This window comes from Thalassophryne amazonica, chromosome 15, assembly GCF_902500255.1.
Source record: "Thalassophryne amazonica chromosome 15, fThaAma1.1, whole genome shotgun sequence".
NCBI lineage: Eukaryota > Metazoa > Chordata > Actinopteri > Batrachoidiformes > Batrachoididae > Thalassophryne > Thalassophryne amazonica.
The window spans coordinates 62346695-62361956 of NC_047117.1; the positions used below are offsets into that span (position 1 = coordinate 62346695).

Below are 15262 nucleotides of genomic sequence, written 5' to 3' on the forward strand. Positions count from 1 at the left end.
GTCTTCTGCTGGGACTGGTTGGGGCTGAGGGAGAGAACCAGGAAAAAGACATGCTGTGGAGGGGAGCAGAGATCGATCACTAATGATTAAATGCAGAGTGGTGCATACAGAGCAAAAAGAGAAAGAAACAGTGCATCATGGGAACCCCCCAGCAGTCTACGTCTATAGCAGCATAACCAAGGGATGGTTTAGGGTCACCTGATCCAGCCCTAACTATAAGCTTTAGCAAAAAGGAAAGTTTTAAGCCTAATCTTAAAAGGTCAAAAAAGAAAGACAAAAGTCAGTGTTTACTTTGAATCCACATTACTATGCTCTATGCTCTACCAACACAGACATTTTTATTATACTTATTATACTTATACTTATTATACTTATTATACTTCTGTACTTAGGTCTAAGTTTTAAAAGCCATAACAGCTACCACACACATCGCTTGGGGCTGAAGAAATGAACAAAGACCATGCCCCCAACCCCTCCACCCTTATAACAAATTTCAGTAATTTAATAGTGAGAACTTTGATGCCAGGATAAAGCAAAACTATCCTTTGGGGCACGAGGACTTTGGGGGGGTGGGAGGTGGGGGGGACCTCCAAAATAGTGAGTTGCAAATCCAAGTAAATTTGTTGTCCCCCCTCCACATTTAATGTCAGCAAATAGTCTCAGTCTTTGATGCTGCTGGTAGAAGATGTGGAAGCAGCAGTGTGATCAGCTAAAGTCAACCAATTTATAAAGTTAAAGTCAAGCCACTGACCAGTTCATAGTACATTTAGATCAATTCAGGGCTCCATGCATCAATGTAGTTGTACTTATGGGTAAACTGAAACACCCCTAGAAAGTAGTGATCACAATGGATGTCTCGAAACCACGACACGTGACATGATGCGCAATGCATTACGTAATAATTATGTGACAGCAGCATTTACATTCAGGAACTCAAAAACATAATATTACGAGTTGCATTACTATTTCAAAAAGGTGTAAGACTTAACAGCACCAGGTAAATAGCAACAAATTAATGAGATTTAAATAATTTTTCTATTGAAAGTTTAAAGTTGCATCTGTCTAACTCAACAGTTTATGTACTGAACTTGGGGAGGGGTTTGGTTCTATCTCAGAAGGATGGCTTGTTAGATTAATTTTACATTTTTACAATCAAATTTTGATGTTTACAGCATATAATACTGTACTTTTGTGCATCTTCTTTAAAGTATAGTGCATTGAATTTATGCACTGATTTGAGAAATATGTCACCTAATGTCATAATGCTAACTTATTTGTGAAACTCAGTTGATCAACACAGCGTTACAGCCACTAAAAAGTCTTTATAAACAGGCTCTTAAAATTTTAGATAAAAATACCACTATTGTAACATTGTGGAAAAAATATAAATTATTAACATATGAAGAATTTATTTTCTTCTCCAATGGAAGATTAGTGTATAAAATTGTTCATAATCTGGCACCACAGCCTCTGTGGTGCCAGATTATGGGTGACATCATGGAGGGTTTATCCAGCATATATGCGTTCTGCAGTGAACACATAGATCCCCCCTGTACAACACCAGCAAAACATTTGTTAACAGAAATGCTACCTTTCAAACTCAGACAATCATTACTGTACAAGGACTTAATCAAAACGTAATATTAAACACCAGTTTTGGATGAGCGCTGGTTAAGAATAAAACAAAAAATAAATAAAACCTTACACCAAAGAAATTAGAAACGTTTCCACAGAGAAAGAGGGAAAACAATCCGAACAATGTGGGGCATGTAGTATTTTCAATTCTGGACTGCTCGACACAAAGACGAGTGTCAAACAACTGAGGAAACAAACGGGGGGATGACAGAGTGGAATGGAAAAACAGGAGAGCATAGAGGTGAGAGCGAAGAACATAAAGGAACTTTCCATTCACACAAAACAACCCAAACACACACATACACATACACACGCACACGCTCAATATTTTGTATCCAATGGTGTGGCAGTGTTGTGGAAAAACAAGAGAAACAGATTTGTTTTTCTAAGTATGCGACACAGTACAATATGAGCTCTGGGATCGTCAAACAAACTTGTGTTTGGGCACCATGGGGACGGGCCATCAGATTGAAGCATTCTGGAGGTTGACCTTCACACTGAGTGCACTTCTTCTGTTCCTGACTGCCTGTTTGCAAGCCCACCTACTGCAACAACACAACCAAAGTCGACTGAAGTTGTACTGAGCAAACTGAGCTCTACTTTTAGTAACAAAAAAGCTTCTTGCACATTACACATCTTTAGCTTTAGATCGCTAACAACTAATATCATGAAACGGGCCTTTCTCCGAAAGAACAAAGCAACACAAAGAGACAAACAAACAAAATCTGACAAAGAAAGAAAAACTTTCAGCTCATCAAACTGAGGGACTCTTTCATTCAGAAAACAACTCAAGCCAAGCTGGCACTGAGACAGAGGGCTTGACGACTTAGGGCCTGATTTGTAAACCTTATTTGAGAATTCCTAAAAGCATGAGGATGAGAAAATCCCTTTTAAAAGCAGAACAAATTATGTTAACAAGTGTGATATTGCAGTTCCACCCACTGTCACCACAAGAGGGCTTTTCCACATACAGTGGAACCTTGGTTTTAGAACGGCTCTCTTTACGAACAAATCGGTTCACAAACATATTATGTTGAACAAAAAATGCATCACTTTTTGAACAAAGTCTTCTTGCACGAACACCTTGTGAATAAACACACAATTTCAGGTTGGTGAGCTTTCCTGCAAGACCTTGGTTTGTCCACACATTTATTTAAATACATTTCATTCGATGCTTCTATGCAATGGTTTGTAATCCTAACACGGACAAGTGATCATTAAATAGTCTTATAAACATATTCACATGCTTATTATTGCTATTATTTTGATATCTAATGAATAAGATGAGTTAATTGTCCCTTCGTGGTCACAGCACAAGCATTACTCATGTATGAATAAGCACTGTGCTTGTGGTACAAGGAAACAAATCAATTCTGTTATGTCTGTTGAATTAACAGACTGGACTTGGATATGCCATAATAAAGCTGAAATGATTCCTTAATTATGTTCAGTAATTGGATCACTAAATAAATCATCAAGGCAAATTTTCTGCCTAGATTTATTTTCTGCATGGTACTGTTGTACAGTGGTGCAGTGAGCATGGACAGCAGGCTATTCACTGCTGCACAAGAGACGTACAGTGTTGGTTAGTGACAGGCCCTGACCTCCGGTGGCAGAAAATGAAGCCAACGTAGAGCTGCCAAATCTTGCAGTCTCCTGAATGGCCACTTGAGGCTGGTTCCAAAAGTGAGTCATTCCCCACTGACTCACACGTTACAATCCCGAACTTTAGCAGCAAAAACAAAAATGTTTCAAACTGAAAGAAGGTGGGGGGTTAATAGCTCATCAATTTAGGCTATTTTAAGCCACAGAGTTATGAATAATTGTTACTTTGCGTGACAGTTGTGTGCTGGCAAACTGAGCCCAGAACCCCACAAGCAACGGCTGCTAGCTACTGTGCAGCAGGATTTTTCCTTTCTGAGCATTTTAGAACAAATGTCTGAGATAATATGGCTTGGTGGGTGATTAATTATACTAAAAGACCATCTAAGGAGTCTATGATCCAGCATTTCTGTTGAGTGAAATTTCAGTATTATTTGAGTATTAGCACCGATTATCAGTTATCAAGTGTTTGGTGAAATTTTCTCCACTGTAACTCCACGGTGACTTTGACAACATGCCAGCCATAATTTTTAATACCCAAGCCCAAGCCAACCATTATGAGGAAAAAAAGTGTGTTAAAGCATGCAAAGCAAGATTTGCTTGTTAGCTTTAGCTTATTTGGAAACTCCGAGATGGGGGATCTATTTGTGCTTTATCCATCTTGCCAATCTTACCCACACTGCACCTCTTTATCTATTTAGGGATAGGCTGGGAGTTATGCAGAGTCAGGCACTGCCAAGGTGGCAACACTTGGAACTGCTCCATTTGAACTGAAACCAGAAAACCTATGGCTGACATCATAAAGGGTTTGCTCAGTATACGTATATACAGTCTATAATTGCTGACCGTACACTTAATGGCCATTTTATTAGGTACACCTTATTAGTACCGGTGTTCTGTCGAGATGAGCTCCCCCATTGTGTTGAGCTCCCTGTAGCATAAATCGACAGTTATGTGTGTGGAGTTGAGCTCCTCCATCGAGGTGAACTCCTCGTCATCTAATGACAATATTCTGCTTTAAAGACAGCTTGTACATGCAAGTTTTTACTTTTTTTAAATAGAAAAGACACTTATTACTGTATTTTTATGTAAAGACTAAACTTAGGTGGATTTTCTTCGGTAAGGGAGCACAACTCGAGGGGTGAAGTGTCTCGTCGAGATGAGCTCCACCGCACAACTTCTTCCCCATTCTGATGCTCGGTTTGAACTTCAGCAAGTCGTCTTAACCACGTCCAGATGCCTAAATGCATTGAGTTTCTGCCATGTGATTGGCTGATTAGCTATTTGTGTTAAACAATTGAACAGGTGTACCTAATAAAGTGGCCGGCAAGTGTATAGAGATGGTATTTATTATTACAATGAAGTCTGCTTTAAATAAACAAATAAATAAATAAAGATAGAATTTATTTTTATGCAGCTACACTAACCATAACTTGAGTGGGATTCCTCACTTGTAAGTCACTTGGAATAAAAGCATCAGTTAAATGAATGCGAGAAAAAAGGAATAAATGTAATGAATGCACTGGAAGATGCAGGAAAAAGGTATTGATTGTATCTATTCAAACCTTTCAATCCACACGTTCAGTATTCTGATGTGCTGATCATTCACTGCATACCTGTTTGCAATTAGCTAAGCCAACGGTTTCTGAATTTTGTCACAACTTGGAATATATTGATTGTATTTCTGCTTTACAACTGAAACCAACCTGATTTCAGGCTGATCAAAACCACTTTTCTCTGCTCAATTTTAAATAAATTTAACTAAATTCCTACATTTATTTTGTCTTTTCAGATTGCTAAATTAATTGTAAAAATAAATCAACAGAATGAGAGTAATTCTAATGTGTAACTGTAGCCCTACTGTCTAGTGTCACTAAAATGGAGAAAGGTAAGGCTTACAGCAGGAGGCTGACTTTTTCTCCACCAGTTTCACTCTTCGTGTCTCATTACGAATCCTGTCATCCGTCTTGTCCACAAGATGTGCAAGGTCATCAATGATTTCTGGGGAGAGAAGAAAAACAGATACAAGGTCAGCAAAGTTTATTTCTACTCTCTATTATGCTGCTTGCTGCCATAATAGATGATTCCTAAAGCATTTTTCTTTCCCTTGATGGCCTAAAAGAAATTAGTCTAAATGTTCAGCAAGATGTGATATCGGGAAGTTAACAGAGTCATAAGCAAAAATGGCCAAAATGTACGTCTGAGAAGTGATGATGTAAAGAGACAGCTGAGTAAAAGCTCTCTTCACCCTTTCAAATGCTTTCACTACTTCCTAGTTCCATTCTGGATATAGTCAGAACCGCACTATTCATGAGTTACAATGTTGTAAAGCCTTCCAGAAAAAAATACTACATTTGCATGTCGAGTTTTGGAGGAGATTTTGTGGGCCTTCAGCTGGATTTGCTGACACGATCCAGCTGAAACCAAATGATTTGCTAGAATCAGGCACTTTGTGAACATTTTCTCCACAGAGAACTGGCTCAACAACAAAAGCAGATAACTGTATAACGGAATAAAAATTTCAAAATGATAGGTTTGTTTAAATTAGCTTTGAAAATGTTACGCTGAAAAGAGTACTATTTATTCTGAGTTGTGGTTTGAGCCACAAGTACTCAAAAATTGCAACGAATTTCATGTCCGAGAAGACTTAAGCTAATCTTATGTAAAGATAAGAAAGATAATAATACATGAAACATTTCAACTTTTTTTCCTCCCCCAAGTTAAAATAAACAAGTCCAGGGTTTGCCCGACAATCAAAATTTTTCCAGTTCCGTTGTGGGGAAGAAAACTAGTGTATTGGAGATCATTTTTGATTTCATGGTCTGACAGGGTTGGAGGACTGTATAGAGATGGCCATTAAAGTCCCTTCGGCTGCTCCCTTGTTTTGTACTCGGGGTCGCCACAGCAAATCCAAGGTGGATCTGCATGTTGAACTGGCACAAGTTTTACGCCGGATGCCCTTCCTGACGCAACTCCAGATTCAAATACACTGCATCCTGTTTGTTAGATGGGAGATAACGGAGTTCTCTGAATAACACCGTATGACAGTGAAGCCCTAAGTCAATCACAGGGGTGGTTCCCAATTTGTACTTCAAGAGGGGAATAACTGCAACACCTGACATAATGACATTCTGCAGCACCAGAGAAAGTCTGACTATATTTCCAAAAGACATGAATTGTGTTAAAGGAAATGTCGCACAGAAATCAGAAACTTAGATTTAGACTGTTAGTGACCATCCAGTGATACACCGGGATTACTTTGCAGACTTCTGAGACCGATCTCAAAGTATACACCATTCACAACAAACAGCTGCTGAGACTGCTGAAAACAAGGGACTCGTGAGTACTCATTTTTCTGAGTGCTTCGGACAGCATCTACAAGCTTTGAGGAAAACGTCTCAGCGCGCTGTTGAATGGAATGTGGCTGCTAAAGCTAAGAACAGAGCCACAGATAAATTGCAAACTTTACGTAAGTGTCGCCGTGTTATCACGACTTGTTTTTAAGTGATAACTGTTAATTTTGCTGCAGTTACAGTAAAAGCAGAGGCTGCTCTCCACTGTGAGAAGACAGTGCGTGTGCACATCCATTAGTCATGAACGTAGCCTGTTAAAAACAGTCCCCTAGAGGCTCAGCTATGTACATGCTTGTAAATGTTGTCATCAATGTAAGTGAAAAATGTAAGAAATACATTAGACAGCCTGAAAATCAGCAGAGAGTTCCATGTGCACATCCAAAATCCGACAAACTCTCAAAGTAAAATTAATTGAAATTAAAATTAAAAAATTTAAATTTCACAGGAAAACAAATGAAGCGTGCATGTTGTCATTTGGTGGGGAGCTGTAGGGAGCATCCCTGCATATGTATGAATTTTCCATCGCTAGCAGTCAGCCTTAGATGTACTATACACCTCTTGGATTATCATTTGCTATAACATGATGGAACGACTTCAGCAAAGGCTTTGCATCATATTCTGCCAAAGGCTTGGTGATACCCAAGCAGAAACCATTTGCAAGATCCAGCAAGCTTTTGGTGATGATGTAATGGGCATAACACCAAAAAAAAAAAAAAAAGAGTGGTGTAACTGCTTTAAAAATGAGGGAACATCAGTGGGGAGCAACACACGTTCCAGTCAGCCATCCACAAGCCAAAATGGCTATCGAACTGCCCATTTCACCGGCTTTCAGTGGGCTGCTGCACAGAGCTGTACCCACTGTGCAGCAGCTGTGAGTTCAAAACAGTTGTCTCTCAAAGCGCAGTGACATTCAAAGCTATGGTTTTACAAAGACATTTTTACACTTTTTTTTCTTTAAAACTCTGTGCTGCAGTGTGTCTCCTTGTTAAAATCAGCTGATCCACGACACACAAATGGAAATGCTTTTTTTACCCCACCCAAATGCACCTAAAGTCTCTTTCTGAGGACGACATGATGTAAAAAAAAATGTTGATAAAAACTTTTTTTTACCTTTCAATCTAGTTATTTTCTGCATAAATAAATGTTATCCATTCTTCTGCTCAAACAGCAAGTCAGGGGCGAATCCATGCAGGAAGGGGGTGTGGGGTGTAGAATAAAGGTCCACTTTGACATTTTTCATACTATTACTACTTCTTAATAATAATAATTTCAACAACTAAAATGTTTAGAAAGAATTTAAATGTTAGAAAAACGTTAGAAAGAATTTGATAGGTACATTTAAAAACAATGTAGGTTAGAAATTGTAGGTTTTGTTGTGTGGGCCGCCAGAAGAGGAGGTACTGCTGGCCCACCACCAGAGGGCGCCCTGCCTGAAGTGCGGGCTTCAGGCACGAGAAGGCGCTGCCGTCACGGACACAACCGGGACAGCTGTCAAGAGATAATGAGTGACAGCTGTCACCCATCTGCTCTACATCATCTCACTCCATAAAGACCGGACGTCATCTCCACCTGATTGCCGAGATATCATCTACCTGTGAAGGTAATATTCTCTGCTGTGTCAGAACTGTGACTTACGTGTGATCTGTTTGCAGCCGTTTTCCTGTGGAGCCTTGTCAGCTGATTGGTGGTTTATGAGAGTGCCGACGTCTTCGCCTCTCACTCCTTCCAGATAAGTGCTTTAACAGGAGCTGCACGTGTGTGATTAGAGGTGGAGGTGACTTTCCACCTTCTGACTGTTTTTGTTGCTGGGTGTGCACACACCCACATCTCACTGTTTGTGCTCCTCGCCAGCAGTACCAGATCCGACAGTCGGGGACGGTGATCACCTGGGAATTCGGGACTTGGCAGCTCCAGTATTCACCGGGTTCTGTGGCGGTGGAAATCGTGTGGTTCCGGCTCTTCTCAGGACAGACATCTTCTATCCTCGAGCCTGCCCACACGTCACCTTTGTGAATTGACTATAATCAGATTCTGAGATTGTCTGTATATTCGTTGTGCACATTCACAACATTAAATTGTTACCTTTTGGCTCATCTATTGACCGTTCATTTGCGCCACCTGTTGTGGGTCCGTGTCACTACACTTTCCCCAACAGGTTTTACCATTACAGTGCTGTCAACAGTTAAATATGAGGTCAAGAACATAAATACTTGTTTTATACAAGTATTTATGTTCATTGAAGTCAAGAAAGGGTGACAATAAAGTGAGTACTGGCAAAATGGGTTATCATTTTCATATTGTGGTGGCAGGGGGCTGTTGTCGGAAGACGCTGAAAATAACTAACTAGTAATCTAATTTACTAAGTTACATTTTCAAGGACTAATCAGTAATTGGATTACTTTTTCAAAGTAACTGTGGTAACATTGATCATGAATACGCAGCAGAGGTATTAATAAAGAGTATTATTGGGAGATCCTATGTCACCTTTGTGATTCTGTGCAACGCAAACAATCGGATTTGTGTGCAGCAAAAAGCTGGCAGCTCCATCATGGCAATGCACTCGCCCGTTCTGCTCAACTGATTTAGGCTTTGCTGGCCAAACAACACTCCTGTGATTTGTCAGGCTCACTACTCTCCTGAAATGACTCACTTTGATTATTGGCTGTTCCCCAAGATCAAAACCACATGAAAAGGGACTCGATTTGAGTCACAAGAAGATGTCCAGCTGGACACCATTTCAAAAGAGGACTTCCAGAAATGCTTCCATCAATGGCAGACCCGCTGGGGGAAGTGTGCGCAGTATCAAGGGGACTACTTTGAAGTGTATTAGGATTTGTGTCCGCCAGGTGAGTACATGTATTGTTCACTGCCAAAGGTGGCATACTTTCTTAATGTACCTCGTATGAACACCTATGTAATGATACAACAGCAATGTAAAGGATGTGTTTGGATTCACTGATCACAAGGATTCCATTCACATTGGAACCCTTCATGTAAACACAGCTGCAGTGATCTCTCTTAATAGGTGATGCATTTTAGGTACAGCAACTGATCAACTGTATAAATAGGAAATAAACTGATGTAACATCCTCACACACTTTAAGACAGATGTGACTGAAACTCATAGCTATGCCACATGCTGTATGAATTGTATCTCCTGCAAGATTTACACTACGTTATGATGATTTTTGGGAGCAGCAGTATCTCCACATGAATGTCTGCATGTCAGTGCCCACAGGAGTAATGGGAGAAAATAAATAAATAAATACATATAAGTAAAGTTGCATGTGCACTCTGAGTGGCCTTCTAGTTTGTTTTGTTCTCCAAAAAGTGGGCTGCTCACTTGAACTCCCACAGGTAGCAAGGTTGAGTGCAGTGTTTGTCATATGCCCAACTGTCTTTAGCTCTAGTTGCTTCAAATTTAGTAAGAAAACATTCTTCCTCACCTCCAAGTCACCACCAATTAAAGGCTGCCTGTGTTTGGCTGACATCAGATAATTAAACTGAACATATAATTTGGAGAAGGGAAGGAAGGCATGTCAGTTTGGAGGGCTGAAGTGTGAAAGGGCAAGGATGTGGCGATGGAAGACGTGAGAGCCCCGTATGCACAGTGTCTCTTGAGACTCTCACATCATCATCCAAGCATCAGGCAATGATTTAGAAGGAAAGACCTCTTCCTTTACTGGCAGGGAAGGGGTGTAAACACTGAAGCAGTTGTGTGACATGCCATTCCAAGTCGTCAAAAAGGATGTTTTTGGTCCAGTGTGCCAAATTTCTTAATTCAGTTTTGGCCCCCGTAAAAACATTTCATTTCACCAATGAACTCCTAAAGATGACAAGATGAAACCGTGCAAGCACATGACGTTACACCAACAATACTGAAAAGCTGCAAAAACATCTTCATAAAGGCTGAGCTAGAAGGTCAGGCTTTCTCACACACACACACACACACACACACACACACACACACACACACACACACACACACACACACACACACACACACACACACACACACAAAATCATATGGTTTTCAACTCATCCCTGTTATCGCATCATGATTGTAATGACATAATTCTCAAATTCCGAGTGGAACTTGTGCTTCCCTGTATGACAGCTGCAAGTTCGGCTCAGGATCTGTAACACCACAAAGAAGGCCCTGTTTCTGCAAAGACTGTTTATTTTACATCCTATTAGACTGGATAAACTTCCAAAGCCACAGTGTGGGAGAGATTACAGCGGGTGCACACACACGCACACACTGCGATAAGGTAACAATGAGTGACTACCAGGGTTCTAGCTACGGTGGGCGGCACCGTCCGGTTCGGCAAATTTCCACCCGGCTCTCAGTTTCAAATTGGCTGTACCACCCAGCACAGATTTTCCAAAAAATTAACTGAAATGTTGCTGAAAATGTACAAATTCGATCATATTTCATAGTTTGCGTTATTTTGCAATTTCAACCAAATAATTAAAGAAATAAGAAATATATAGCTCATTTTCTTCTTATCAAATCTGTCACAAACAGCAGAGATCAGCAGTCAGCTGCTTTCAGCATTCTGTGAAGCCACAGCGCTGAAGGCAGCTCTAAGCAGACAGCTTCCTCCGCTCTGACTGAAAGGAAAAAAACAACTCCATCAGAATCTTTAATCTTTAATGAAATGATCCAGAGTTCAGTCTGTGTCCACAGATGTGATACATTCAGAAATTTATGGTTTATTTTACAGTTTAAGTTAAGGTTTAAGGCTTTGTGATTCCAAAATGCTTCATCTGCTGGAAGAGGGCTTCACTCATTTTCCACATGAAAAGGTAGCAGTTTTCATGTTTTTGACATAGACATATTAATAGTTTCAGTTTTATTTTTTTTAAGTAATGCGATCCCACTCAAAAATATTGGGAAAAAAAAACAAACACATAACTGCCATGACAGAAAAACTGCTGACATCAGATAATTAAACTGAAAATATAATTTGGAGAAGGGAAGGAAGGCATGTCAGTTTGGAGGGCTGAAGTGTGAAAGGGCAAGGATGTGGCGATGGCCACATCCCTGGCTCTGCCCCCTCGATTCCCAGTGGTGATCCGTGATCACATAAATTACCCAGCACTAAAATGGTCCTAGCTAGAATCCTGGTGACTACTATCCATGAAATAGAGTACCTTTTTCCCAGAAATTTTCTAAATCTGGGAAATAACCCACAACAATTGTTTTTCTTGTTGCTTAATGTTGACAAATTATACTGTATTTGTTGTCTTTCTGCCACATGGTTCTCTTTTCTTTCAGTTTGAGGTGTGGTTCCATCCAGAGATGGGAGTGGGTGTCTTCTTCTGCAGGCCTCCCATCCTGTGCACCAGCATGGACTCCCAAAATTTCAAAAATTCTTATTGTCAATTGTGTCTGGAGCATGGCCCAAGCAGAGGGTCACCCCAGTGAGTCTGGTCTGGTTGAGGCTTCTTCCTCATATCATCAGAGTTAGTTTTTCCTTACCACTGTGACCTGTGTGCTTGCTCTAGGGGTTGGTAAGGTTAGACCTTACTTGTGTAATGCAGCTTGAGGCAACTATGTTGTGATATGGCGCTACATAAATGAAATAAATTGAACTGAGCCAGGGAGCCGTACAATGCTTAAAAAACACTATTATCTAATTGTTTCACAGTGGTTATAGTCCACACAACCCATGTGAAAGGCTTTTGTATGAATGTAGCAAAGCAGACTTCTTACACATCTCTCAGTGTGTGGTTGGTTTTAAAGTTGCATGTTGCTTGAAATGAGCTTGTTTGCCTGTTTCTTTTATTTCTAAACCCTAGTTCTGGTATAAGATATGTCTGGTATGCTGGGGTCAAGCGCGGGTATTTGTGCATGCACACACTCTGGGATGACTAAGGTATATTGCGATATGGAAATGTACCATTGTGAGGAATTTCCTCCAGTCTCATCTTACTCTTCAAGATACTTCAAAAACCTATAGCAGCCAGAGAGCCACACAATGCTTAAGACGCCGTTACACAGGTACACTTCCTGCAATCTAAAGGTATTCAAATGGACTGTAATAACATTGAAGCGTGCCACCCCTTGCCCAGGAGAGAGGATGGAGACAAGCGAGCAGTTATAATGAGGTTTGTCAACAGAAAACATAAAATGGCATTGGTAAAACAGGGACGGAAACTCAAAGGAACAAACGTATTCATCAATGAACATCTGACCAAAAGAAACGCAGACATCGCCAGGAAAGCTCGTTTCTTAAAAAAGCAGGGAAAAATTCAACAGACATGGACATCCAACTGCAAAACATTTATCAAATTGAATGGAACACCAGAACAAGCGAAGGTTATGGTAATCAGGAACATCGAGGATCTGGACAAATATGACCAATAAGGTATGAGGACACAAACACATCACAACACCATGACACAGACCAGAGGAACCTATTCATCTACTACCTATTCATCTACATCTGGAGACAAGAAGGATATAACTCAAAGGATTGCTGATCATGGAAAAGTAGAACTGAGAACATTTAAATACACAGACCACAATGTACTGGACTTGGAGCACGATATAGACCCGGACAATAATTTCTTCTCAAATATCAATGACAGTTGTTGCTATTATACAGATGAACAGTTTAATCGGATCATTAGAACGGATAACAAATTATCAATAATCCATTTCAACAGCAGAAGTCTATATGCAAACTTTAACAACATTAAAGAATATTTAAGTCAGTTTAAAAAAATATTTAACATAATTGCTATATCAGAAACATGGATCAATGAAGATAAAGGAATGGATTTTGAACTGGATGGATATGAATTTAATTGTGTAAACAGAAATAATAAGAGTGGAGGAGGAGTGGCTGTGTATGTGGATAAGAACATGGATTATAAAATAGTAGACAATATGACAACTGTGATTGATAACTTATTAGAATGTATAACTATTGAAATATGTGAAGAAAAAAGCAAAAATGTATTAGTCAGCTGTATATATAGAGCACCAGGATCTTGTATTGAAACATTCACTGACTGTATGGGAAAAATGTTCTCAAAAACTAATCAAAAAACTGTGTTCATTTGTGGTGACTTAAATATTGATCTGCTCAATCCAAATAAGCATAAAATAACAGATGAATTTATCAGTATAATGTACAGTATGAGTTTATATCCAAAAATCACCAGGCCAAGCAGAATTACATCCCATAGTGCTACCTTAATTGATAATATATTCAGCAATGATATTGAGAATAACACTGTGAGTGGATTATTAATCAATGACATTAGTGATTATCTACCAGTTTTCATCGTTTATAATAGAAACCATCGGCGGAATCAGCCAGAGGAGAAAATAAAATACAGGCGAGTGCGGAGAGAGGAAAACATGAACACACTAAAGAAGGATTTACAGGAGCAAAACTGGGAAAAGGTATACAGTGAAAGTGATGTTGATAGTGCATATGAAACCTTTTTACAAATATTTACATCATTATATGATAAAAATTGTCCAATTAAACAAGACTACAGAAAACAAAAAATCCAAGCTCGACCATGGACAGGGTTACCGAAAGGGTTACGAAATGCATGTAATAAGAAAAATACACTGTATAGAGAATTCATAAAACTAAAGACTAAAGTGGCAGAAAATAGATATAAGAAATACAAAAATAGATTAACTAATATTATACGGGTATGTAGGAAGGAATATTATAGTAACATATTATATAATAACAAAAACAATATTAAAGGAATATGGGATATATTAAATAGCATTATCAAAAATGGTAATAAAAAACAGTTACCCTCAGTATTTCATTGATAATAATGTCAAGAAGGAAAATAAGGATGAGGTAGTCAACGGTTTTAATAATTTTTTTGTAAATATTGGACCAAGCTTGGCAGAAAAAATTCCCGATTCCCAACCTGAGGATTGGGATAATAATCTCATAGAAAGAAATCCCTGTTCAATGTTCCTCACAGCAGTGGATGGAAAAGAAATTATAGACATTGTGAATAATTGTAAATATAAAACATCTACCGATTTAAATGAAATTGATATGGTGGTGGTAAAACAGGTCATTGAATGGATTGTAGAACCATTAACATACATCTGTAACTTATTTCAAACCGGTAAATTTCCCAATCAAATGAAAATAGCTAAGGTTGTGCCGCTGTATAAGACTGGGGATAGACACCACTTCACAAATTATAGACCTGTTTCTTTGCTTCCACAATTTTCCAAATTATTAGAAAAGTTATTCAATAATAGATTAGACAAATTCATAAATAAACATAAATTACTTACTGATAGTCAATATGGATTCAGAGCACATAGTTCAACATCACTTGCATTAATAGAATCAGTTGAGGAGATTACAAACGCCATAGACCACAAATTACATTCAGTTGGAATATTTATAGACCTTAAAAAGGCTTTTGATACAATCAATCATGACATATTAATCAATAAACTTGAACAGTATGGGATTAGGGAGTTGGTGTTGCACTGGGTGAGAAGCTACTTAAGTAACAGAAAACAGTTTGTGAAGTTGGCGGAATATACATCATCATGCTTGGACAATGCTTGTGGCGTCCCACAGGGGTCAGTATTGGGTTCAAAACTGTTTCTAATTTATATAAATGATATTGTCAATGTTTCCAAAATATTAAAATTAGTATTA

The 15262-nt window shown here is 39.0% G+C and overlaps 1 protein-coding gene across 1 annotated transcript in view; it reads right to left on the reverse strand.

Annotated features, from left to right (window-relative positions):
- The window catches only part of stx8 (syntaxin 8), a 90324-nt gene that overhangs the window by 8864 nt on the left and 66198 nt on the right, over positions 1 to 15262 (reverse strand). Inside the window, exon 7 of the mRNA XM_034188586.1 lies at positions 5137 to 5238. Coding sequence (XP_034044477.1) covers positions 5137 to 5238 — 102 coding nt within the window. The remainder of the gene's footprint in view (positions 1 to 5136; positions 5239 to 15262) is intronic.